At 41.9% G+C, this 25,227-nt stretch overlaps 1 protein-coding gene across 2 annotated transcripts in view; it reads left to right on the top strand.

Annotated features, from left to right (window-relative positions):
• UBL3 (ubiquitin like 3) overlaps positions 1-17,973 on the top strand; it is a 64,988-nt gene extending 47,015 nt beyond the window's left edge. For both annotated transcript variants that reach the window (XM_053310444.1, XM_053310443.1), the window contains exons 3-5: positions 13,724-13,810; positions 15,754-15,831; positions 16,276-17,973. In XM_053310444.1, coding sequence (XP_053166419.1) covers positions 13,724-13,810; positions 15,754-15,831; positions 16,276-16,328 — 218 coding nt within the window. In that variant the 3' untranslated portion in view covers positions 16,329-17,973. The remainder of the gene's footprint in view (positions 1-13,723; positions 13,811-15,753; positions 15,832-16,275) is intronic.
• Positions 17,974-25,227: the final 7,254 nt, after the last annotated feature.

Below are 25,227 nucleotides of genomic sequence, written 5' to 3'. Positions count from 1 at the left end.
TACTGGTTTAGGTACATCGATTGAATGTTCCAAATCTAAGAAGGATGGGATTTCTGAGGCAGCAGTTGCATATGGTCCAAAAAGGCTCTGTTAGCAAATGTTTAAGCTAAATCAGTGGTGGGGAAAGGGTTAAGTACATCTCCACATGGCCACTGTTTGCCCCCCATGGGTGTGCACGAATGGTTCGGTGCAAAAACGGTTCACTTCAAACCAGACAGGTTCAGAGGTTCGATCGTGGACTGAATCAGGGCGGTTCAGTCCACGATTGAACTGAACCAAGCCCGGTTTGGCACCAAACAGGTGGCCTGGGGGGCAGGGGCAAGAGGGGGTACGGTACTTAAAGGGTCTGCTTACCCGGCAAGCACACTGCCCTCCCTCCCCAGCACAACCCATAGCTAAAGCATGCGTGTTCCTCTCTCCTTTACCAAACCTCCATGGAGTAACTCCACAGGAGCCAGGGTCCCCCACCCCCATTTGGGAATCCTCACCAAACCGGTTTGGTCAAATGGACTGGACTGGCTGACCAGTGTGCCAGCACATGGTTTGTCTTGAACACAATTTGAATTCAAGCTGAACTGTGATTTTTGGTTCGTGCACACCCCTATCTCCCAATACTACTTTGCAGCAGGTTTCCAAATGCAAATCTGGTCTTCACATTTAGTAGTAGTGTTTGACTTAAACTTTGGGCTGCCTTCCTCTGTTTTACCAGGGCACAAGTGCCTGAGATTGATGAGACTTGAGTGCAGTGAATGAGGTCCTTGAAGAGGCATTTGCAGTGATTCTGCTCTCTAGTGAATTGCCCCTGCTGGGCATATAAAGGTGCTGTCATAGTGGTTTGTTTAATGTACTTAAAATATTCCTGTTTCACTTTTCCATAAAACCAAAAGGCTCAAATAATGAAATAAACCTAAAAACAGCAACATAATTAAATAACTGCTTTTTAATAAACTTGGCAAATAAAAAGGGCCTTTGCCTGGTGTCTGAAGCTCATCAAATTGGGAGCCAGGTGAGCAACTCTAAGGAGACCATTGCAAAGCCCTTCCCTAGTAGTTACCTGCCAAATCTTTGAAGGCAGGGGTCATCTAGAAAAGGGTCTTGAATGGTGACTTGGGCAGGTTCACCTGGGAGAAAATCTTTTAGATACCAGATTTCAAGCTGTATAAGAGCTTTAAAGTTTGAAACCAGCGCTTTAAATGGCACTTAGAAATAGCTTCACTGGTTTTTTGCTCATCTTCAGACTGGCAGAATGTGATCCAATGAAGATGTCTTGTAGTCAGTTCTCTCACCCTGCTTTGACCAGTGTTTGCAGCCCAGTGATATTCTGCACTTAAAAATTAATTGGAGAGAAAAATAGCTGCCACATTTTGAAAGAATGGCAATTTCCAAGTCACCTTGAAAGGCAGTAACACCTTCCAGTAGTCTTAACATGGATGTTATCAGGATATAGATATTTATTTATTTTTAAAACCCCATTTTTAAAATATCCCGCTCTTCCTCCAAGGAGCCCAGAGCTACTACATACTTAAGTTTCTCTTCACAACAACCCTGTGAAGTAGGTTAGGCTGAGAGAGAGTGACTGGCCCAGAGTCACCCAGCAAGTATGATGGCTGAATAGGGATTTGAACCCGGGTCTCCCTGGTCCTAGTCCAGCACTCTAACCACTACACCATGCTGGCTCTTGCTTGCTTGCCAGATAACCGTACCTAAGCTATTTGTCCAGGAGGAGGAGCAACACACTAGTCTTGGCTAGTGAAAGTTGCTTTGTGCCACAGATATTGCTTGGGCATCTAGAGTATAGGGTGTGTTTAATAGCAACTCCAAGCTGCAAACATGATCCTATAGGAGGAGTACAGCCCTATCCAAAACAAGTTTCCTCAGCTAGATGACCCACCTATCAACATCATCTTGGTTTTCATCTCAACTGGCATCCATGTATTCACCTTCATCCAGTCTATTACTGACCTCAGGCACATGTTAATTGTGTCTGCCATCTCAGCTGAATTTGATGAAAAGGAAAAATAGAGCTGACTGTCATTGGCATACTGATGACATCCTGCCCCAAATCCTCAGATAATCTCTTTCAGTGGCTTCTTGTAGATGTTAAACAACATGGGGGATAAAACTGAGTCCTTCAGAACTTCTCGTGCGAATTCAACAGGGCAGAGCAGTAGCTCCCAGCACCACCACCCTGAATCATTGTACCAGGCAGGAACAGAATCTCTAGAGCACAATCAAGGGGCCTTAGCTCTGTGGAAGAGTATCTGCTTCGCATGCAGGAGAGCCTATGTTAAAATCATGGTACCTCCAGATAAGGCACCTCTGTCTGAAACCCTGGGAAGCCGCTACCAGTTAGTGTAGACAATACTGAACTAGATGGACCAGTGGACTGAATCTGTAAAGGGCAGTTTCCATTGCTCTTACAATGTCCCAGTTCCCATCCCAGACATCTGGTCAAGAAGGATACCATGGCCAATGTACTGAAAGCTGCTGAGAAGTCCTGTAAAACTACCTGAGCCGCATTCCCCTGTCCTCCCAGTGTAGCTCATCCAATAGCCTAACCTATCTCGCAGAGTGGTTGTGAAAATAAAGGCGTGATTACAGTACTCCTTATTTTCAGTTTTATACCATGCATAACAGGCTGAATACTCCTAGGTATACTTTCCTGCTGACCACTACAGGTGATGTCACCTTGAGCACTTTGGAGGGTGGAATAAAAGTGATTTAAATGGGGCAACAAAGACTGCTTCAGTGCTGAATCTGAGTCAGACACTAGACTTCTTAATGCTGACCAGGTTTCCATTTTAAACTGGTCTCAAAGCCTGATTTGTGTTAACCATATTTTTAATAGCTATGCCACCTTAAATATAGTTATGGTTTAAGGTCAGTGAGCAAAATTCACATTTGAAGGGAAGCAAGTGCACAAACCCATAGCCTGTTCCTGATAAGGATGTATCGTTGTATGTCCTGCATCTGTCTGTATCAGTGGTAATTCCTTGTGTATGGAAGTAAAATGCAAGGAATGTGCTCTTGTGTACATGGCATTAATATACTAGACTAATATCTGCTTTCACTTGCCCATCTGTGAAAGCAGATATTCCCAAATTTCTGCACTTAATACCCACTTCTGCATTTTTGCAGTATAATTGATTATAGAGTACAGGCATCCCTTTCCATGTCATTTGGAGAAAACTCTCAGTGGCTGGGATCCAAAGCTGCTCCTACTATTGCAGGCAGAAAATGATGAACATATGGGAGCTGCTTCATCCTGTGTAGCCAGCACTGAGGATACTCTGCACACATGCAGCTGCCTTACTGTGTGACTTATAACAAGCTGAGAACTGATTTAGGACTTTGAAAAAGCTTATGTCTCAGATTGCAGGTATTTCTGGATTAGGGGTGTGCATGAAACCGACTGGCCCAGTTCAGATTCAAACTGGACCTGTAGTAGACCATGCCATCCAGTCCAGCACCCCCTTGAAGGCCTCCCCAATTTGTTTTGGTCCAGGGAAGTTTGCAGACCGAATAGTGTAAAAATATTTTTTAATTTTTTTCAACTTATCCCATTCAGGGGGCTTCTCCAAGGCGGCAGGGGGAACTGTGGAGGTTCCCCTGCCAGCCTCCAGCCTTCTTACAGCCATCACCTGGTTTGGGTGGTCTTCGGGCCTTTCCCCTAGCACGGCGGCCTTTGAAGGCTACTGCGCATGTGCAAATATATTTGTATTTATAGCTTTGTTATTGCATTTGATTTTTTTAAAATACGGGAGACATGTTAATGCTCTCATACTGCAAAATATTGGTATGTACTTGCAGTTTAGGAAGCACCTGCAGGTCTTTCTGCAAGACTGCAATAAATATGACCTTGAAGGACATATGAGAATTGTTTTATATCACAGCTTATGTAAATCTTGGTCTTGATTCACAAGCATACACAAAGATAATGTACTGTTAATACAGGATACCAAAGGCAATAACACATCTGCTTATGCCCTGATATGCCCAGCATCAGTTCATACATGAGGTATTTGGTAGCCTTGATTCCCCTTCCTCCTTGCATCAGATTTGCACTAATTGCTTCCAAAGTCTTTGGAGGCAGTCCACCACCACCACCAACCAGAATATCTGAAAACTGAATTTTTGCCTCTTTCAAAGCTGGAAGGAAGCACTTATCAGCCAGGTGGAGATTTGCAGGCACCCCAAGGTCAATGAAGCAGGATTCTGGCAACTAGTCCTGAAGCTGAATACTAGCTAGGCTAGTGGGTTTGTTTGTTTTTTTTAGACAATCCTATTTGTGAATACACTTCCTAAACAAATTAGTGTGCTTTTGTAGTACTTCCTGCTAATAAACAAGAGCACACACACAAGCATCACTCCATAATTGTTAAAAATCAAGCCAGGAAAGAGATCTCAAATGATTTTCCTTTCAAACTATAATTTTTAAAAATATATAAACTGTTCAACCAGCATGACTTAGCTGTACTAAAATGGCCACTGAATCCCTTCATTCTGTCAGTTGCATTATTCTGCAGCTTGGCCTGAACTAGGTAAACTTTTATGAGCTAGAAGTGTGGTGTTATTATTATTATGTGTTAATAATAATTGTGATTTAATGTGTAAGAGCTTTAAGCAGTTATCAAATAAGGCATATAGGATAAAACATCATTTTGAAGCTTCTGTTCATTTTGAAGTGGTATTGCTGGTCACACGCTTGATCTGGTCTTTCACTCTGAACAGGGTAGTTTTCCATGAGTGGGGACTCCTGTGATTTCCCCATTGTCATGGATGGAACACCATCTGGTTAAGGTTGGACTCATGACCACGTCCCACCTCCGCAGGGGCAGGGGGCCCTTTAGGATGGTCCACCCGAGAATCCAATAGGATTCCAAGAAGCCTTGGAGGGATTTAGTGTTGGCTCTGCTGGCGACCCTGTCAACACTGGTGAAGAATTGGAATAATCAACTCAACAGAGCAGTGGACATGATCGCTCTTAAGTGTCCTCTCCGACCCGCTTCAAAACTGTCCCCTTGGTATAGGGAAGAACTACAGGGGCTGAAGTGGCGAGGGAGACAACTGGAGCACAAGTGGAGAAAGACGTGACTCGAATCTGACAGATTACTACATACAGTGAGGGAAATAAGTATTTGATCCCCTGCTGATTTTGTCAGTTTGCCCTCTGACACAGAAATGACCAGGCTATAATTGGAATGGTAGGTTTATTGTAGCTGTGAGAGACAGAATAACAACAAACAAACCCTCAAAAGCCCAGTGCCCAAAAATCAGCGATGGATTTGCATTGTAGTGGGGGAAATAAGTATTCGATCCCTTCACAAAAGATGTCTTAGTACTTGGTGGCAAAACCCTTGTTGGCAATCACAGAGGTCAGACGTTTCTTGTAGTTGGCCACCAGGTTTGCACACAACCCAGGAGGGATGTTGTCCCACTCCTCTTTGCAGATCCTCTCCAAGTCAGAAAGGTTTCGAGGCTGATGTTTGGCAACCCGAACCTTCAGCTCCCTCCACAGATTTTCTATGGGATTAAGGTCTGGAGACTGGCTGGGCCACTCCAGGACCTTCATGTGCTTCTTCTTGAGCCACTCCTTTGTTGCCTTGGCTGTGTGTTTTGGGTCATTGTCATGCTGGAATACCCATCCACGACCCATTCTCAATGCCCTGGCTGAGGGAAGGAGGTGCTCACCCAAGATCTGACGGTACATGGTCCCGTCCATCGTCCCTTCGATGCGGTGAAGGTGTCCTGTCCCCTTAGCAGAAAAACACCCCCAAAGCATAATGTGTCCACCTCCATGTTTGACGGTGGGGATGGTGTTCTTGGGCTCATGGGCAGCATTCCTCCTCCACACACGGCGAGTTGAGTTGATGCCAAAGAGCTCGATTTTGGTCTCATCTGACCACAACACTTTCGCCCAGTTCTCCTCTGGATCATTCAGATGTGCATTGGCAAACTGCAGACGGGCCTGTACATGTGCTGCCTTGAGCAGGGGGACCTTGCGGGCACTGCAAGATTTCAGTCCTTCACGGCGTAGTGTGTTACCAATTGTTTTCTTGGTGACTATGGTTCCAGCTGCCCTGAGATCATTGACAAGTTCCCCCCGTGTAGTTCTGGGCTGCTTTGTCACCGTTCTCATGATCATTGCAACTCCATGAGGTGAGATCTTGCATGGAGCCCCAGACCGAGGGAGATTGACAGTTATTTTGTGTTTCTTCCATTTGCGAGTTATCGTGCCAACTGTAGTCACCTTCTCAGCAAGCTGCTTGGCGATAGTCTTGTAGCCCAGTCCAGCCTTGTGCAGGTCTACAACCTTGTCCCTGACATCCTTCAACAGCTCTTTGGTCTTGGGCATGGTGGTGAGTTTGGAAGCTGAGTGATTGCTTGCTTCTATGGACAGGTGTCTTTTATACAGGTACTGTAACAAGCTGGGATTAGGAGCACTCCCTTACAGAGGGTGTTCCTCATCTCAGCTCGTTACCTGCATATAGTGAAAAGACACCTGGGAGCCTGAAATCTTGCTGGTTGATAGGGGATCGAATACTTATTTCCCTCACTACAATGCAAATCCATCGCTGACTTTTGGGCACTGGGCTTTTGAGGGTTGGTTTGTTGTTATTCTGTCTCTCACAGCTACAATAAACCTACCATTCCAATTATAGCCTGGTCATTTCTGTGTCAGAGGGCAAACGGACAAAATCAGCAGGGGATCAAATACTTATTTCCCTCACTGTAGAGCGCATTAGGAGATCTATGCTCAGGCGATAAGTGCAGCAAATAAGCAATTCTTTTCCTCCCATATCACATCTGCAAGTTCACATCCAGCAGAGTTCTTCAGGGTTGGGGAGGGGCTAATGTGTGCCCCTTCCCCTGTAATCAGTACTTGGAACCAACACTTACTCGCTGTGACCTTTTTAATGAGTTTCTTGTGGACAAAATCTCTCTTATTCGGGCCGACTTAGATTCAAACTCCACAATTGTTACAGAGTCTGCTGCCGAGGTGCCCAGAAGCTCCTCTTATGTGATGACCCTGAATCAATTCCAGTTTGTGATTCCTAAGGATGTGGACAAGTTGCTTGGAATGGTGTGGCCTACCACCTGCCTTCTTGATCCTTGCCTGTCATGGCTTATACTGTCAGGCAGGGAGGCTGTTGTAGAGGGCTCGGTAGAGATTAATAAATGCTTCTTTGAGGGAGGGCAGGATGCATCCTTATCTTAAGGAGGCAATCATTAGACCACTTCTGAAGAAGCCTGCCTTGGATCCCTCTGAGTTAAGCAACTACAGGCCTGTCTCCAATCTTCCATGGCTGGGCAAGGTGATTGAGAAGTTTGTGGCCTCCCGGCTCCAGGCAGACTTGAAGGAAACTGATTATCTAGACCAGGGCTTCTCAACCTGTGGGTCCCCAGATGTAATTAGACTTCAACTCCCATAATTCCCAACCAAAGGCCACTGGGGCTGGGGATTATGGGAGCTGAAGTCCAATAACATCTGGGGACCCACACGTTGAGAAGCCCTGATCTAGACCCACTTCAAGTTGGCTTTTGGGCAGGCTATGAGGTGGAGACTGCCTTGGTTGGCCTGATGGATGATCTCCATTTGGGAATTGACAGAGGGGCTTAACTGAAGGAGAGAAAGGAAAATACACATGCCCTGCAAGCAAACGCCAGCTGGGAAGGAGCTCCGGAGATCTCATGTGGCCCTTCACACACAGGGGTGTTACTGATCGGCATGCTGTACGTGCACCCCCCAAAACCCATCAGGGCCTCCAGGGACTGAGGCGAACATGGGCCCCCACTCGCTTAGCAACACCACGGTCCATAACGTATGATATTAAGGAAGCCCACAACTTACAAATGCCAACTCACACATACAAACAAGTCATTCCTCTTGGGAACCATATGCTTTCCAAGTTATGAACACCCGACTTACACACGAATGTTTGGAACACAATCTGTTTGTAAGTGGGGGACTTCATATACCCAAAACATCTTACTGGATACAGGGAGCTTGCTATTTTCTGATTATAACCCTTATATCTTCATGTTTTAAATTTCACAACAATGTAGTAAAATAAGCAGAATGGAGTTAGATTAAGCTCTTGATACTAGATTAATTGCTTATATTAAAGAGCAGAATTATAGCTTTATAGAAGTTCCATAGGACTTGTTATAGATTGTACCCCAACCATATCTCCATGATTTTCCTTGCTGTAAGACTCTATTCTGTGTTAAGCCCTTTGTGCATGTGCACGAGAGAGAGAGAGAGAATTTGGGAGTCCTAGATGGGGTTGCACTCCCACTAAAGGACCAGGTTCACAGTTTGGGGTGCTCATTGATCCAGCATTATCACTAGAGGCTCGAGTGGCCTATGTGGCTTGGAGCATCTTTTATTAGCTTTGATTGATATGCTGATTGCAGCCTTACCTAAATTAGGGACAGCTTGGCCCCAGTTAACCATGCTCTGGTAACCTTCCATGTAGATTACTGCAATACATTATATGTGGGTCTGCCTTTGAAAATGGTTCAGAAACTGCAGTTGGTCCAAAATAGGGCTGCAAGGTTATTAATAGGACTGGGTGTTCTGATCACATCACACCAATGCTTGTTCAGCTGCACTGGCTTCCACTCCATTTCTGGGCCCAATTCAAAGTGCTGGTTTTAATCTTTAAAGCCCTAAATTGTTTGGGACCAAGTTACCTGAAAGAGCACCTTGCCCATATGCCCCTACCTGGACTGTAAGATCTTTGGAGGCCCTGCTCCAAGTGCCCTTACCAAAGTGAGGTGGCTGTGACTACTAGGGAGGGGGCCTTTTCAGCTGTGGAATTTGTGGAATATCCTATTTGTGGAATATCCTCCCCAGTGAGGCTTGCCTGGCATATCACTATTTTTTAAGACGCCAGGTGAACACCTTCTTGTTCACCCAGGCTTTTAAAAAATGTTTATTTGAAATGTTTTTGTATCTTATTGTAGCATTTTGCTACAATAATGTACTTTTGCTTTTAATGTACTTTTAATTGTATGTCTTATTCTATTTTTTTGTTTGTGAGCCGTCCAGAGAACAATTCTTAGGGGGTGTCCAATATCTTTATGCATCTACGTTAGAGTCCATCTGGTACTGCTAAAATATTTTAAGAAACTTAACCTTCCAGAAGTCCATCTAGTTAAATCATTCTATTGGCACTACCATAAGGGGAATCAGTGGGCAGATATGCTATCCCATATTCTACAAATATACTCTTTGCCTTCACAATAGGAACTTTAAGACTGGGGTAGGGAAAAGGTCTGTGATTGGCTCCTTGAACAGGATGCCAGCCGAGATGCTGGTTTAGTCCAGTATTCAAAGTTCTCCCTGTGTTATCCTCACTTCAAGAAAAACAGGTCCACTTTGTAGTACCTACTAAACATCACCAAAGCACCACTAATGAAGGCATCTACTAGTTTACGTTTCCAAACCATGCCCTCGGCATATCTTGATTTCACAAAGGGTAGATTTCACAAAGTTCCTGTGGAACAGTGGGTTGTCTGCTCCTGTGGCCAGGGGAATGTGAAGGACATTAAACATTACGTCCTACACTGTTCCTTTTATGAACAATAACCCAAAAAACTCTGGGTCCGATTATTGATAAATTCATAGGTTCTGAAACAGAATGTGTTAATTACTTGCTGGCAGATGTGTTCCCTTATGTTATTTATCAAGTGGCCATTTTTGCTCTATTGTCTTTTAAAATTAGGACGAGAACTGTATCTGCTAGCTACAACTGGCTAAATTGTAGTTCTAGGACTAGCTGTCTTATTCAAGTTGTACCCAGAGCTGTAAATACAGTTAGGTATTTAGAATTATATCTTTTTATTTCCATGCATGTTATTTAGATATGTTTTTTACTGTCTTATGTCATCCGTCTGTCTTTAAGCAGGATGTAGTAGCTATTATGTATTATGTTTTATTATGCTTTAATATGTGTTATGACCTGTGGTTACAACAATAAACTTACTTACTCAGTGCTTCATGCCCAAGATTTTTACATAACTTCAGACATGATATAAATCACAGTAACTATTGTGTTAATACACAAGTTAAAATAATGAGGCATTGACAGCATTGATTTGGGGTTTTTGTTCAGGTTTTTATTTGGGGAGAGAAGGGAAAGTGTACATAAATGCTCTGGAATCAATGTGGTTTAGGATCAGAATAATTACAGATCCTCCAGATATCATCTCTGTATAAGTGCACTTGCACTATGAACAATAATGCCTAATGAAATTGTTTTATTTATTTAACATTTGTATACCACCCCAAACACAAGTCTCTAGGCAGTTTACCACAAAACAATAAAAATAACAAATAAAAAGGTTAAAACATTACAATAATTTAAAATCTAAAACAATGTTAAAACTATTAAAACAGTATCTAACTAAAAGCCTGGATGAACAAATGTACCTTGACTGCCTTTTTAAAAGTTGTAAGAGATGGGGAGGCTCTTATTTCAGCAGGGAGTGCATTCCAAAGCTTCAGGGCAGCAACAGAGACGGCCCGTCCCTGAGTAGCCAGAGGCAACTGCAGACAAACCTCTCCTCATGATCTCGGTGGGTGTCATAGCAAAGAAGATGTTCTCTCAAATATCCAGGACCTAAGCTGTTTAGGGCTTTATAGGTTATAACCAGCATCTTCTATTTTGCCCGGAAACGTATCAGCAGCCAGTGTAGCTCCTTCAAGACAGGAGTGATGTGGTCTCTCCGGGATGACCCAGAGACCAACCTGGCTGCCGCATTCTGGACCAATTACAGTTTCCAGACTACATAAAAAGGCAGCCCCACATAGAGTGCATTGTGGTAGTGAAGTCTGGAGGTGATCAGCAGATGTACCACTGTTCTGAGGTCATTTACCTCAAGAAACGGCACAATAAATACCTCCATCTTATCTGGATTCAGTCTGTTTGTTATCCCTCATCCAGCCCATCATGGCCTCCAGGCAGGTATTTAGGGATGCCTACATGAAACCGCTGATATAAATCCATGTATAATGAGGTTCTCCTGTATATATTTAATCACTTCATACGGTTTTATATTTTCATCCACTATAAGTAAGCTTTTAACATATTTGAATTTACTATATAGTAATAATAATATATAAAGTGTGTGTGTGTAATGTGAGTTTAATTTGGTTTATCTGACCTCACTGTCTGATCAGTTAATGAATTTTTCAAGTATAGGAAAGGTAAAGTGAACAACTTAAAAATATATACAGGAGAACCTCATTACTCATGGGGGTTCCATACCTTGCCTACCACCACGAATAATGAAACCTCAAATAACGAGGCATTATTCCTTTGAGGAAAGAGGGTTTAGTTTCCAGAATGCACAAAAAAGTTGTAAAAATTCCAAAAAAGGCAAAAAACCCTCAACCCTACTGTAGTGTGCTCTGCAGGGTCTCCTTGTGCCCAACAATGCACCCCAGACCACAAAATGCCCCTAAACTGAAAAAATCTTGAAAATGCTTGTTTTTTAAAGTAAAGAGGTGAAATTGGCAGGAAAATGGCCAAAAACAAACAAAAAAGCACTCTGCCTTGCTCCATGGGATCTTATTGTGTCCAGCAATGCCCCCGCCCCCAAACTGTGGAAAACCGCAGAAAATTGTTTTTTCTCAAAGAAACGAGCCACAAAATGGAGGCCAGGAGTGACCTCAGCAGTTGTCAACAACAAAAAATATTTATATTCTGCTTTTAAACAGAAGTTTCCAAAACTGTTTACATAGAGAAATAATAAATAAATAAATAAGATGTCACTTCTGGCCCTCTAGGAACTAGTGTTCCCTCTAACAGGGATTCCCAGATGTTGTTGACTACAACTCCTATAATACCCAAGCAAAACCCATTGCAGCTGGGCATTCTGGGAGTTGTAGTCAGTAACATCTGGGAATCCCTGTTAGAGCTAGGAACAGCTAGGAACCACGGATGCATGGGTTTTAAGCCTTTAGTAGCCGTGGATACTGAAATCAGATGTCATTTAGACATCCATGAATACGTGAAACCGCGGGTATAGAATCCGCGTATATTGAGGTTCTCCTGTATATATTTAATCACTTCATACATTTTCTATTTTCATCTACTATAAGCTTTTAACCTATTTGCATTTACTATACAGTCCTCATAAAAATTAACATCTTTTTGGAAAGGCTGGTTTGGTTTCCCATGAATTACATAGTATGTTCAGTTGGCTTAGCCTAGCAAAAGTTGCTTTCTCCAGAGCCGACATCAACTTTTTGACTTGCACTTGATAATCAGTTTTGGATGACACAGATTAAATAGATCCTTTCCAGAGTGGCTTTCAGTTGGGCTATGGGGTTGAGACTGCATTGGTCAGCCTGATAGATGATCTCCAATTAGTGATCGACAGAGGGAGTGTGACTCTGCTGATCCTTTTGGATCTCTCAGTGGCTTTTGATACCATTGACCATGGTATCCTGCTGGGTTGCTTGAAGGAGGTGAGATTGGGTAGCACTGTTTTACAGTGATACTGTTCCTACCTCTCTGGCAGATTCCAGATGGTGTCACTTGGAGTCTGGAGACCGTTGCTCTGAAAAATGAGAGCTAAAGTGTGGTGTTCCACAGGGCTCCATACTGTCTCCAGTGCTTTTTAACATCTACATGAAACCTCTGTGAGAGATCATCAGGAAGTTTGGTCTGGGATGCTATCAATGTGCTGATGACACACAGATCTATTTCTCCATACCAACTGCATCAGGAAATGGCATGACCCCCACCCCCCAAGTGCCTGCCTGGAGGTGATATTGGGATGGGTGAGGGATAACAGGCTGAAGCTGAATCCAAACAAGACGGAGGTACTGTCTGTAGGGGGTCAGGATCCGAGATATGGTTTAGATCTGACTGTTCTGGATGGGGTTACACTCCCCCTAAAAGATCATGTTCGTAGTCTGCAAGTGCTCCTGGATCCTAAACTCTCCCTGGTTTCTCAGGTTGATGCAGTGGCCAGGAGTGCTTTTTATCAGCTTCGGCTGATACGCCAGATACATCCATTTCTGAAGACAAATGACCTTAAAATGGTGGTACATATGCTGGTAATCTCTAGACTTGACTACTGTAATGAACTCTTCATGGGGCTGCCTTTGTACATAGTTTGGAAACTCCAATTGGTTCAGAATGTGGCAGCCAGATTGGTCACTGGGTTTACTTGAAGGGACCATATAACACCAACTCGAAAAGAACTGCACTGGCTGCTGAAATGTTTCCAAACAAAATACAAAGTACTGGTTATTACCTATAAAGCCCTTAACAGCTTAAGTCCAGGGTACTTAAGAGAGTGCCTTCTCTGTCACAAACCCTGTCGCCTATTAAGATCATCTGGAGATGTCCAGTTATGGATGCTGCCAACTTGTTTGGTAGTGACTTGGGACCGGGCCTTCTCTGCAGCTGCTCCAGGGCTTTGGAACGTGCTCCCTGCTGAAATAAGCGCATCTCCTTCTCTGTTTGCTTTTAGGAGGATACTGAAGATGTAACTATTTTCCCAAGCTTTTAACTGAAATCTAATTTTTTTTTTTACATTTTAATGTGTTTCTCTCTATTATGACTTCTATCTTTTTATGCATTTTAAATGTTTTATATTTTATATTATGTTTTAATTCTGTACACTACCTAGAGATTTCTATATTAGGTGATATATAAATTTTTTAAAAATCTTTTGATAATCTCTTCCTCCATTTTTTCAGACTGGGAAGAAGAGCAAGTGAGTAGTCCACACATTCTGCGGCTTATTTATCAAGGACGATTTCTGCATGGCAATGTGACATTAGGAGGTAATAAAATAATTTGGGTTCTGGAGACTCGGGGTCGTAGAAAAGTCCTGTGTATGTACACACTCACGCTCTTTCACACTCATTCTACATGCTGTGATATTATGCTGTGTCATATTAAAGTATTAATATTAACTAAATATTAATATTAACTAAATATTAATATTAATATTAACTAAAGTACTAATTAATCATAATTAGTCATTTTCTCACTTGGAGAAGTAACTTGTGTCTGTCACTTATATATTGTAAACAATTTCTTCCTGAATCTATATTCGAAATAAAAGTTATGGGAATTGTGTAGCAGTGCCCTAAATCATAGTACTATAAGTGGGTAGGCTGAGAACTGGAATGAAGAGGAGCATTATTGCTGCCTCTAGCAGATGCTTGAGGATGCAAATGATTACTTATACAAGGGGAAGTGCATGGCCCTACTTGGAGTGGGAAAAACAGTTCAATTGTGCCCCCTTGTGGCATGAAGATTATTTTTGGTTCTGATTCCCCCCCCCCACACACACACACATATTCATTCTAAGGTTGTTGTTTTAAGCTAATCACTAATGTTAGATAATAAAATCTTAGAATATAAATGGTCATATTTGTGAGTGCATGCTTGAGGTGTGTGTGTGTGGGTGTGTGTGCACACACACAGACCTGCAATCACTTTTGACTTGCTGAGGCGAGGTACCTTAGCATAGCAAAGTGAGTGGACTGCCTGCTTTTCAGTGCTTTTCTCTACTCCCATCTACCCATCCTGACAATGTGCCAGTTTTCATCCTCAGTTCATTTCAAATGAGTTACCCTCGTGTCCTCAAATGGCAAGTGCATTGGCCTTGCCTGATGAATATTCAGCACTTGGGAGACACTGAAGAGCTAAGGATGGATGGAACATGTTAATTCTAAAACTATTTAGAATATTATACTACTTGAACTAATGATCTCCTCATAAACGGGAAACCATACAGAGCTAATGAAATTATATGCCCCTCCTATGTTGTTTAGAATAATAAAAATATGTGACTTTGCTGCTACCAGTTCTACCGGCTATGTAACTTTTATAATCAATTTTGTTTTGCCGTTTTAATTGTGTTTTTCTTAATGTGAATTGCCCTGAGAATATTTATGATGAAGGGCAATGAAGAAGTTGAATGAATAAATATTAATAATAGAAATGAGGGGAGAGAGTGAGCACAACAGATATTCTGCTTAGGTAAGGGAGGAGTTGAGAGTACAGTTCTTGTGCTGAACAATGAGAAGGGCACTGGAGGTGAGGAATAGGAGGGAGACAGTTATGAGTACTCAAGTCTCATTGAAACCTGTGTAACTTACCAGGCACAAGTTAGTGCCCCTGAAATCAGTAAGACTTGTGCATGTAACACTTCCTAGATTTCACTCAAGCATTTCATGCTTTCTCTGAATTTTTACTAATATTTATATTTGTATACATGTTAATATATGAAGATGCACAGACTCCTCATTATGGATGCAACATGCATTTTTAGCACATGGGAAATTGTGAATATGTAATATTCAGTTGTTTAAAATGAAAGGAAAATGATAGGCAAAGATGATGTCTCCCTTAAGTATCAGTTCCTTTCATTGGGCCAAAGAGCTTAAAGGCTTTGTGTTGATTTTGTCAAATATATTGCCAGAAGTGGAGTAGTGACAATATTTTACTTCTCCTTTCTGAACCTTGGTTGACATCCTGACTGAATTTACTAGAGGGAGTCCTATTGAAATTTAATAGTCCTTCAGAGTAATTCTTGAATAGTGCTATTGAGAAATTTAGTCAGAACACCAACCTTTGTGCTTTGGGTAAATTAAAAGTTTGGATATTATATCGGCAGGCTCTGAAAGGACAGTAATACAGTGAAAATGATCATTTAGCTTTGTTTATATAAGAATAAAGAGAAACTATAACAAACCATCCTCTCCTTTTCACACAGCATTAAAACTTCCTTTTGGCAAGACAACAGTGATGCATTTGGTGGCTAGAGAGACATTGCCAGAGCCAAACTCTCAAGGTAGGCCATACAACGAATTTCTAACTTAGACTTGATGGGCACACATTCAAAGTATCTGTGGTTTCCCTGCATCTGCTTAGAAACCAAGCAAATCTCCTTGGATTATGGATGTGTTATGTTGAGGAGAAACCGAGATGCGTGTTTAAAATATTTTTAAGAGTAGTTGAATGTGAATAAATGCTTGTGGCACAATCGTGTGTGTGTGTGTGTGTGTGTGTGTGTGTGTGTTCAGAAGTGAGTCCTCCTGATCTCAGTAGTACTCCTGGGTAAATGTATTTAGGATTACAGCATTAGATAGCCAACTTGCCATTTGGTGTGCTAAAGATTTGTACATAAAACTTTTAGTACTGCTTGGAATTATTCCATTCCTGTGTGTCGCACACCTTGAGAGAATAATATTTTGTGGCCTTTGTCTTGCAAAAAATCTTTTCCATTGTTCCACAGGTCAGAGGAATCGTGAAAAAACTGGAGAGAGCAATTGCTGTGTGATCCTGTAAAAGCTCTGCTGTATCTGCTACTTGTGATGTAAAATAGTTTTCGTCTTTCATGCCGCTGGACTAGAGGAGACCAACATTACTTCAGACACCCTTAGGAAGAACCTATCTGTGAATCCATTGAACAATTATTACATGAACACTATCATGGTTCCCCCCCTACCCTAGAACAATAAACGCTCTTTTATTTCTACTTTTTAGGTTGTCGAACAAGCTTATTAATACATCATTTCTCCAATGCAGTCTATCTCCAGGAAAAGGTTAACTGTTCTCCAACAGGAATCATTTTGCTACCATAAAATCATCCTTAACCTGAACTTTAACTAATCAAGATTTCTAGATGCAACTTGCACTAAAAATTGCTGACAAAATATAGACCTCATCAACAAAAGCTCTTAAGTATTTCAAACACAGAGAAATGATTCAGTACTGGAAAATACTATCAGCAGTCTTTTTTTCTTAAATTCAGTAATGGCCAACTGAAAGGGTGGGGGGGAAATAACTAAGTAAATTCTACCTAAGTCAACTTTGATGGCCAAACTGGCACAAAATACTAACTAAAATTTGAGTCTGATTATATAGACGTATATATTTTCACTGCAACAAACGATGTGCCTGTAATTTTAAAGCACTCTGTAGAGGGCTGTTGAAACGGATTTTTTTCATTGATGTGCACTCTTCTCGTACATTAGATGAGTGCTTGTTCAGACAGCACAAATAAGTGCAGAGAGTGCATTTCCTAGCCTTAATATGGGAGGGGTAATTTCCTGTAGTTCATAGGCTTTTATTAATGTGCATAAATATTAGAAGACCTCATTTACTAATCAATTTTATGTCTTTGAATATCAACAATTGATGTTTTTCAATCATTCTTATTCATCTGTACTTTAGTGTCCAGTGTCATGCTTACTCATTAGTGACTTCAAAAGAATAATTAAAAAGAAAAGAAAAAAGAAAAAAAACCTTTGCCATATAACAAGTTTTTGTTTGTTATCTGCATTTGGTATTAGTGCTTGCAGTTGTATTGGGAATCAGAAACTGGTTTTTAAAAGCATACATAGTTACAAAGGATACCATTCTTATACTTCATATAATTTAAAAATTGAAATGCTAAAAAAAACATTTTGCACAGCACTAAAGCATGAGTTAGTTTCACCTAAACCTGTAAAAAAATATAAAAAGTTTTATATTTTTTTCCACTGGGGAGAAATTCTTCCTAGTTGAAATTACAAATGTGTAGAATATATTTAATAAAAATCTTATAAAAACATAACTATAGAACTTAAATATAGATTGGCGTGTAGAATAATACAACAATAATCCATATAAATAGCTCTAGGCTTTAAAAAAAAATTACAGGTTGACCATTGTGTTCTGTACTTGAGTCCATGGCCCTTACAAATGTTCTGTGTTTTCTGAATGATCAACTTCATTAAATGTAATCAGGTTATTTTATTCAATGTTATTGCTTTGACAAAATGCTTTATATGCAGTAGGCCTACAAAAATATTGTTCATAATGATCAAAATTAAATTTGTATAGAGCAGAGTTTTAAAATGAATTGTAAATAGCACTAAACATTTTCTTTCTGCAACCTGTACTGATAGATTCTTCTGTAAACTAAATAAAAGAAGGATATTGTAGTGCACTTGGTTGTGATTTGAGGGCTATGATCTGGGCTGTATCTGGCTTCAGTACTTTGTCATGGAAAAACAGGTACAATAGAAAAGTCTTCCCTGTTCCTTCCCTGATCTCTTTTTAAATGAAATCTCAGGTGGGTATACAAAGGTGTAGTTTGAACCTGGTCAAGCCCTTGAAACTCCCAGTGGGATTTTTGGCATTTTCTGAACAGTACACCATATTGAAAACCTATTTTTGAAGCTCTGTTCACTTGAAAAAAACACCCAGTTCTGAGACTGTCATTTAGAAAACATAAGCCCAAAGTTGAGACTTGAGGGTGGGCCTGTGTTGTATGTGTTTCACATGGCAGCTGTGATTGAATGGACTATTGGGCCATATCCTCAGTGGCTTAAAGGAAAGAGAAGTTGCTTGTTTTCATCAACCAACCGTTTCTTGAAAACTAGAATCAACTAGAGTAGCAAGCATTAACTTGCCTCTGTGACTTTCCCCTGGCTGTATCTGGCATATGAATTGGGTGCAATTCTGTATGTGCATTATCTGCTTGCACCCCAAGTAACCTTTGCCATGGGGTAAAGAATAGGATCAACAGAGTATGTGTTGGGTGGGGAAATGGTTGAAACTGTTGATGGCTTAAGTACCTCAAGCCTCATGTAACAGGAGCTACTACTGTATTCCTAGTCAAGCTGGAGCCAGGGGGAGGGATGGGCAGTAATTCCCTTGGCTATCTGGATCAGTAGGCTGGAATGCACCATTAAGTGTAAATTAGGGGTGTACCCACTCTCCATCTGTACTGTTTGGCTGACTATCAAGAAATGGGATTGAGGCAAAGCAGAGATGGAAGCCAACATAAAGCAATTAAAGATGGGCATGTGCATTTTTGTTCTGAAGGAACAATATTCATAATGCTATCCAATATCACCAACTAACTGTAACAAGGGAGCCAAATGGACCTTTTGAGAACCTCTTTCAAATTATTTCTGCAACATTTCTGATTTTGGAACTGGGCTTGGGAAACCAAACTCTTATCCCATAAATCTGCAAAATAGTTTGTTTTCCCCCAAGCTGTTGGAATTGGGCTCTGTTTTGCCAATGACTATTGTGGGGAATGGCACTATTGTGCTACTGTAGCTCAGCAGCAGAGCATCTGCTTTGCATTTAGAAGGTCCCAGGTTCAATCTCTGGCATCTCCAGGTAGGGAGAGACTCCTGCCTGAAACCTTGGCTAGCCTCTGCCAGTTGGTGTAGATAAGACTGAGCTAGATAGACCAATGGTCTGACTTGGTATAAGATATCTTCCTGTGTTATGAGAAATCCAATCGTGACTCCCCCAGTAAGTCTCCAAACGGCTTTCCTCCCACTATTTCCCAGTGCTTCGTGGCTACCCTTAGCAGCATGCCACATGGAGGAGAGGCCTTGCTCCATATCACCACTGATGCGAAGGGGAGGATTTGGAAGCTGTCAAGTGGGTGAAAAGAAAGCAGTGAGGGAGGACTTAAGTTGTTCCTCAGCTCAGTTAAAATCTGAACTGGAAAGCAACTCTTGAGGCTGTAATGTTACTTTTGGCAACTTCGGTGCTTTCAACTTACCAGCTCCAAGATTTCCAGCTGCAGATATCTTAAGCATAGGAAGTCCAGTCCTACTGATGTGGAAGAATGATAGTTTTACATGGTAACTTCGTGGGTGCTATTTTTAAAATGACTTGCATACTTACAAGCCAGTTTTTGAAAGAATGGCTAGTTAATCAAGCATGATTCAGCTCTGTTACTGCTTCTCCTTTCTGCATTATGATACATTTAAAAACTACATCAATGAGACCACTGACTATGCTCCCATGGGTCACCTGATGTTCTACAGCACAGAATCAATAGTGCTCAGGGAATGTGTCAGTAATGTGTGCCTAATGAGGTTATTCTAAGATGGGTGGCTTAATTCGATCAGGTTACACAATTGTTGCCATATTACAGAAATAGAGAACCCACAGTTATGTATCATTCAGCATGAAGCCAAATATATGCATTACTAAAGTGAAAGCAAACTGTATTATGTTATACTTGGAGGACAAACAACATGAACCTTCAACATATTTTGAAAGGAATGAGAGGGAGGGAATTGAGTCCTGGAAATCTGTGAATCTTTGTGATCTTCTTGTTAACTCTATACAAAATGCAAATCTAGAGTAAGGATTTGTTTCTCTGCAAACCGCAATTAGGTAAAATTCCATTTTGTCAAGCCATTCTTGGTGGAAAATTCTAGTTGAAATAGTTTTCTGGGAAACAAGATCTGGTTGCCCTCAGTCACACCTTTGAACTCTCAAGGACTGGTTGCTGTCACACAGCCTATGCAGGGCCTTATCTTGAATATGATTTTGGCATTTCAGCTGGAACAGAACATAGCCTACATCCCAGCGGGAGTAGAAATGATGAAAAGTGTCTAATCTATTTGGAGGCAACTGCACGCGTTCACTTCCTTTTAGGCCCAAGTTAAGATGCAGATGACTTAACTGCATTACTAAAGTGAAAGCAAACTCTATTATGTTATACTTGGAGGACAAACATCCAAGCCAAGGGTTCATCATGAAGCCAAAGCTCAGTGGAAAGAGCATGCAAGAAGTCCCAGCCTTCAATCCTTGGTATCTTTAGGTTGAACTGGGGGAAACTTATCTGGAGAGCCTCTGCCAGCCAGAGTAGATAGTACTGAGCTGGATGGATCAGGAGTGAATCAGCAGAAGGCAGTTTCATATGGAGTTCATATGTTATGCCTTAGCAGGGCTTGAATTACTGGGGACTTGGAGCCTGGTCATCTTAGCAACTGTGTTTGAAGGCTACAGGAAGGCTGAATTGGCACTGGAGAAGCTTTATGGGTTTCATTAAGGGCTCCTCTGCCTTTCCCCCAAAATTCAAGCATTGGGCTCACAGAGCTAAGTGAGACTGCCCTCTCTTAACTGTACCCAAGTATGACTAAGTGTAGGGAAGGGTTAACTCTTTCTTCTCACAGTTTTACCATCCAGAATTACTATTTGTCAGGCAGATTACCATTTTGGAGGGCAAATACAGCTTTGGAATGTGGTAAAATGGCTTGGTAGAAAAAAGTTAACATCCCCATCCTCCCATGCCATGGTCTCATTTATGACTTGGAGACCCTCATAACTGTTTTTTAATTAACCACGAAGCACTCTGGTTTGGAACTCCTCTCTATAGCAGATGTTAGAGTAGAGCTTCTCCAGCAATGGCTTCAGGGTTCTGAATGCTCTTCCTGTTGAGGTCTGCCAGTTGAGGTCCATGTTTGTTTCCTTTTCTGGAGGTCATATATTTTTGTCAGAGGTATTGTCCAAAGCAAAGGTATTGCCCAAGGTACTGTGGTGAGGTGCCAATGCTGCCTTGCCCCACGCCCCTAGTGGGGGCTGGCCCCCTTTCAAAACACTCTTGCAAGCTTTGCAGGGGGTAAGGAGGGGAGGTTGAAGGCAGCCTCTTCCATGCATCTTGAAAGCTTTGCAAGGAATGTGTGTGAGAAGTGGAGAGAAGTCAGCCATCTCTCCTCTCCCTGTGTTCGTTACAAAGCCTGCAAGCATCAGATTGGTCCCAAAGAGCTGCTCCAATGGCATGGCATGGGGCACGGTACTGCCCTGCTGGCCTCCAGTAATCCACTGCCTAAGGTGACTGCCTCGCCTCACGAAAGGACCACCCTTGAAACTCAGACAGACCTTTCAAGATGGTTGTTGCCAGAGGCTGATTTTAATGGCTGATAGTCTGCATTCATCTTGGTAAGCTGTGCAGACCACTGTAACTGTGACCTGGCATGGCTGCCAAAACCAGAGGTATTGACTTTCAAGGCTTAGGGAAGAATTCTCCCATAAACGTGTCACACTCCCTTTGCTTTCTTCCACCTTTCCTCTGGTGTGTCAGGGGAAATTTTATCCAGCAGCATCATACGATTAGATGACACTACACTCTACATTTAGAGGTATAAAATTTCCAGAAACTTTGAAGTCGTGGGGGGAATCCAACACCTGTGTTTTTCGGGGGGGGGGGGTTGAGAGGAGGGATGGAAATTTGGGGGGGAATTGAAATGGTGTTTTTTACATTTATATCCCTTTCTTCCTCCAAGAATCCCAGAGAGGTATACATGGTTGTTTATCTTCACAACAACTCTGTGAGGTAGGTTAGGCTGAGAGAAAAGTGGCTAGCTCAGTGTCTCCCAGTGAGTTTCATGGCTGAATGGGGATTGGAACTCAGGTCTCCTCAGTCCTAGTTCAACACTCTAACCACTACACCATGCATGGTCTCCTGCCAAATGTATATGCAATACTTTTTTTAATAGCACTCTTTATGGGTCTAAAACTCTGAAGTTTTATGTATAACCTGCTTTGCTTATAAGATCATGTTTGCTATATTACATTTAGAAGTACTGCATCACTATCAACAATTTCTGTTTCTTCTAAGCCTTCATTTGTTTCTTCTTAATGACATATGAAAACTGAATTGCCTGTGTTGAGACAAACCCCTCTACCTTTTCACATGCTCCTTTATTTCTTTATCTGGTGTATTTACAAACATAGACCAGTTTCTTTCACATGCTGTAGGCATCTGAAGTAAGCAAGAAGCTTGGGAGAGTAAAGTCCAGAACAACTTCCCTTATATGAATATATCTGATATACCTTAAACATTTTATTCATAATTTTCAAAAGAAAATATTTGATAATCCATTTGTCCCCCAACTTTCATTTTTGGGGTGGAGGATGAGGAAGTCCTTTGGAAAATGGGCTTTTCTTTCTTTCTGATTTTTATCTGGGGTGTTTTTTCCAGATAAATACTGGAAAAATACTTCACATCTCTACACTGCACAAGGTGGGGATTGTGTGCCCATCCCCATTCCCCACATATTGAACTGGGCTGGTCAGAGTATCATCCTGATCTAGGGATCTGAAGAATTCACATAAATGTACTGATGCAGAAAATTCACAAATTCTAATGACTTGGGGACTTCTTGCAGATTTGAAATGTTCTCCAGCTTCCCGGCTTCTCATTCTATAGCAGGAAAAGGGCATTTATTCCTTCCATATACACAAAAGTAGCTTTACCTGTTTTCGGGCACGCCAATAAATCTCTCAATGAATTTGCCTGCTGGCACTGAATGTAACTGTCATTACTTAAATTCCATTCCTTGTGTGCACAGGAAAGATCTTCATGGGGGAATTTACCTAGTTCAGGGAGGAAGGAGTCCCTTTAATTGTACTTCCTTAGGGCCCAATTTGTCAAGACCAGTGGTCCAGAAAGCAAGCAAAGGCAGATAGTCCAAGACCAGTTGGCAGCTAAGCAGCAAGTTGCTCAGTCTGAGAAATCAGGCCTGAATCAGCAGCTTTACAGGACTGAAGGGAAACCTATTGGCCCCTCGTGTATTCCTCAAATGCCCTGCTGCAGTGTTATCTGCAGTACCACTCTCTGACCATTGGCAGTGGCGGTGGTGCAGTTCATTAGAGAGCAGGTCTAGTGAATCAGGCCTAAGGTTACTTGTGCCCTCACAGGATCTTGGCATTTGATGCTTTTTAAATTAAGACCAAGATCAGTGGTGATGTGTAGCATCCCTGCAGGAAATCCTGATGCTGTTGACATGGATAGGCGTGTACTATCATCACCCTTCTAACCCACTATTATTATGCCCATCCCTGTTCCACTAGTATGCATTGGCTTGCAAAGTACAGCTACAATGCAGCTATATGCATTGGTCCATCTAGCTCAATATTGTCTACACAGACTGACAGCGGCTTCTCCGAGGTTACAGGCAACTTCTGTCTCTCTCAGCCCTATCTGGGGATGTCAGGGAGGGAACTAGGAATGCAAACCATGGCAGATCCTGCTCAGCAAAGGGGACAGCTCATGCTTGCTACCACAAGACCAGTTGCACCTGACTGTATCTACTTTTCACTTGTGCAGTGGACTATACAATTGGGCTGTATTATCCCAGCACAGTATTCTCTAAGTGAATAGAAAGTTGCTATTGGAAGAACATGAGTATCTGTTCTCCACCCCATCCCTTTACATATGCCGGTGTAGCTCTAAAATGTGAAGAAGCTCATGGAGAAACAATGGAGCCTTGATCTTCTGTTGCTCATGAGAACAGAAGAGTCTTCTAGGATCAGAATGAAGGTCGGTCCATCCATTGCTTCCAGCGGTGGCCAATGAGAGTGCGTATGGGAAGCCCATAGGAGGACATGAAGACTATGGCCCCCTCTCACTGTTGCTTTCCAGCAACTGGTATTTGGTAGCATATTGCCCCTGAACATGTACAAATGGTACAAACAACAAACAGTTTATATTGTGTGTCACATTTGTATCTTGTTTCTTTGAGGAACTGAAGGCAGCATATGTGATGGAGACCTCACTTTATCCTCACAACAACCCTATGAGGTAGGTTAGATTGAAAGAGACGGATTACCCAGCACCAACTATTTTGGCTCCAGCAATCTCTAGGTGCTAGTACTTTTCCCAGATAACGTCAACTCTCTTGAATTCTAATGAAGAAAGTTTTTTATTTAAAGGAACTGAGTTGGTATATTAACACAATAAATTAATACTTATCTAAATTATGAAAATTGCAAGCTCATAAACTGGCATCAAAAATCTGCAACCAATTGGTGAAGTAAGTTTGTAGAAGAAGGCAAGGTTTGAAGAAATTCAAGATAAATTATGAGATGGAAAATCTTTGCAAAAGCTGGAGCTTATTTTTTTCAGGGGGGGAACTGCTTAGTTGTTTACTGAAACTGGTTATCGTCTAATCAGGTTGTCTGATAATATCTGTAATCTATTCCTGTAAGTGCTTCTGCGACAGTCGGTTTTGACTTTTTCTCCAAGAAGAGTTCTAGCTAAAGCCACTTCCAATAACTATGTACAAGGTACAGGCATGCCCTGTTCGAAGGCAAAACATCAGCCCATGAGCTTCATGGCTGAGCAGATTTCAACCTATATCTCTCCGTCCCAGGCAAGGGAGCTCTTCTCACGATCAGTAAGAAGAGCTCTGGGGTGGTCTGTGGGGAAGGCAAGTTTAGCCTATGTTATTTATTTACTTTGTACATTTATATACCGCCCCATACAAAAAAGTCCCTGGGTGGTACCTTCCTCGCAGATGATCTCCTGTTCTTCTCTGGGTGGGAGGATCGCCTGCCCAGATGAGCAGTGGCTCGCCCAACAGCCCCAGGGGTCAGGGTGCCAGGACATGCTCCCGCATCCCATAATGCACCATGTGAGTGCACAGTGCATTACTGGGAT

The sequence above is a fragment of the Hemicordylus capensis genome, chromosome 3, assembly GCF_027244095.1.
Source record: "Hemicordylus capensis ecotype Gifberg chromosome 3, rHemCap1.1.pri, whole genome shotgun sequence".
Classification (NCBI taxonomy): domain Eukaryota; kingdom Metazoa; phylum Chordata; class Lepidosauria; order Squamata; family Cordylidae; genus Hemicordylus; species Hemicordylus capensis.
The sequence above is the reverse complement of the archived record's forward strand: the minus strand, read 5'-3'. Positions and strand labels throughout refer to the sequence as shown.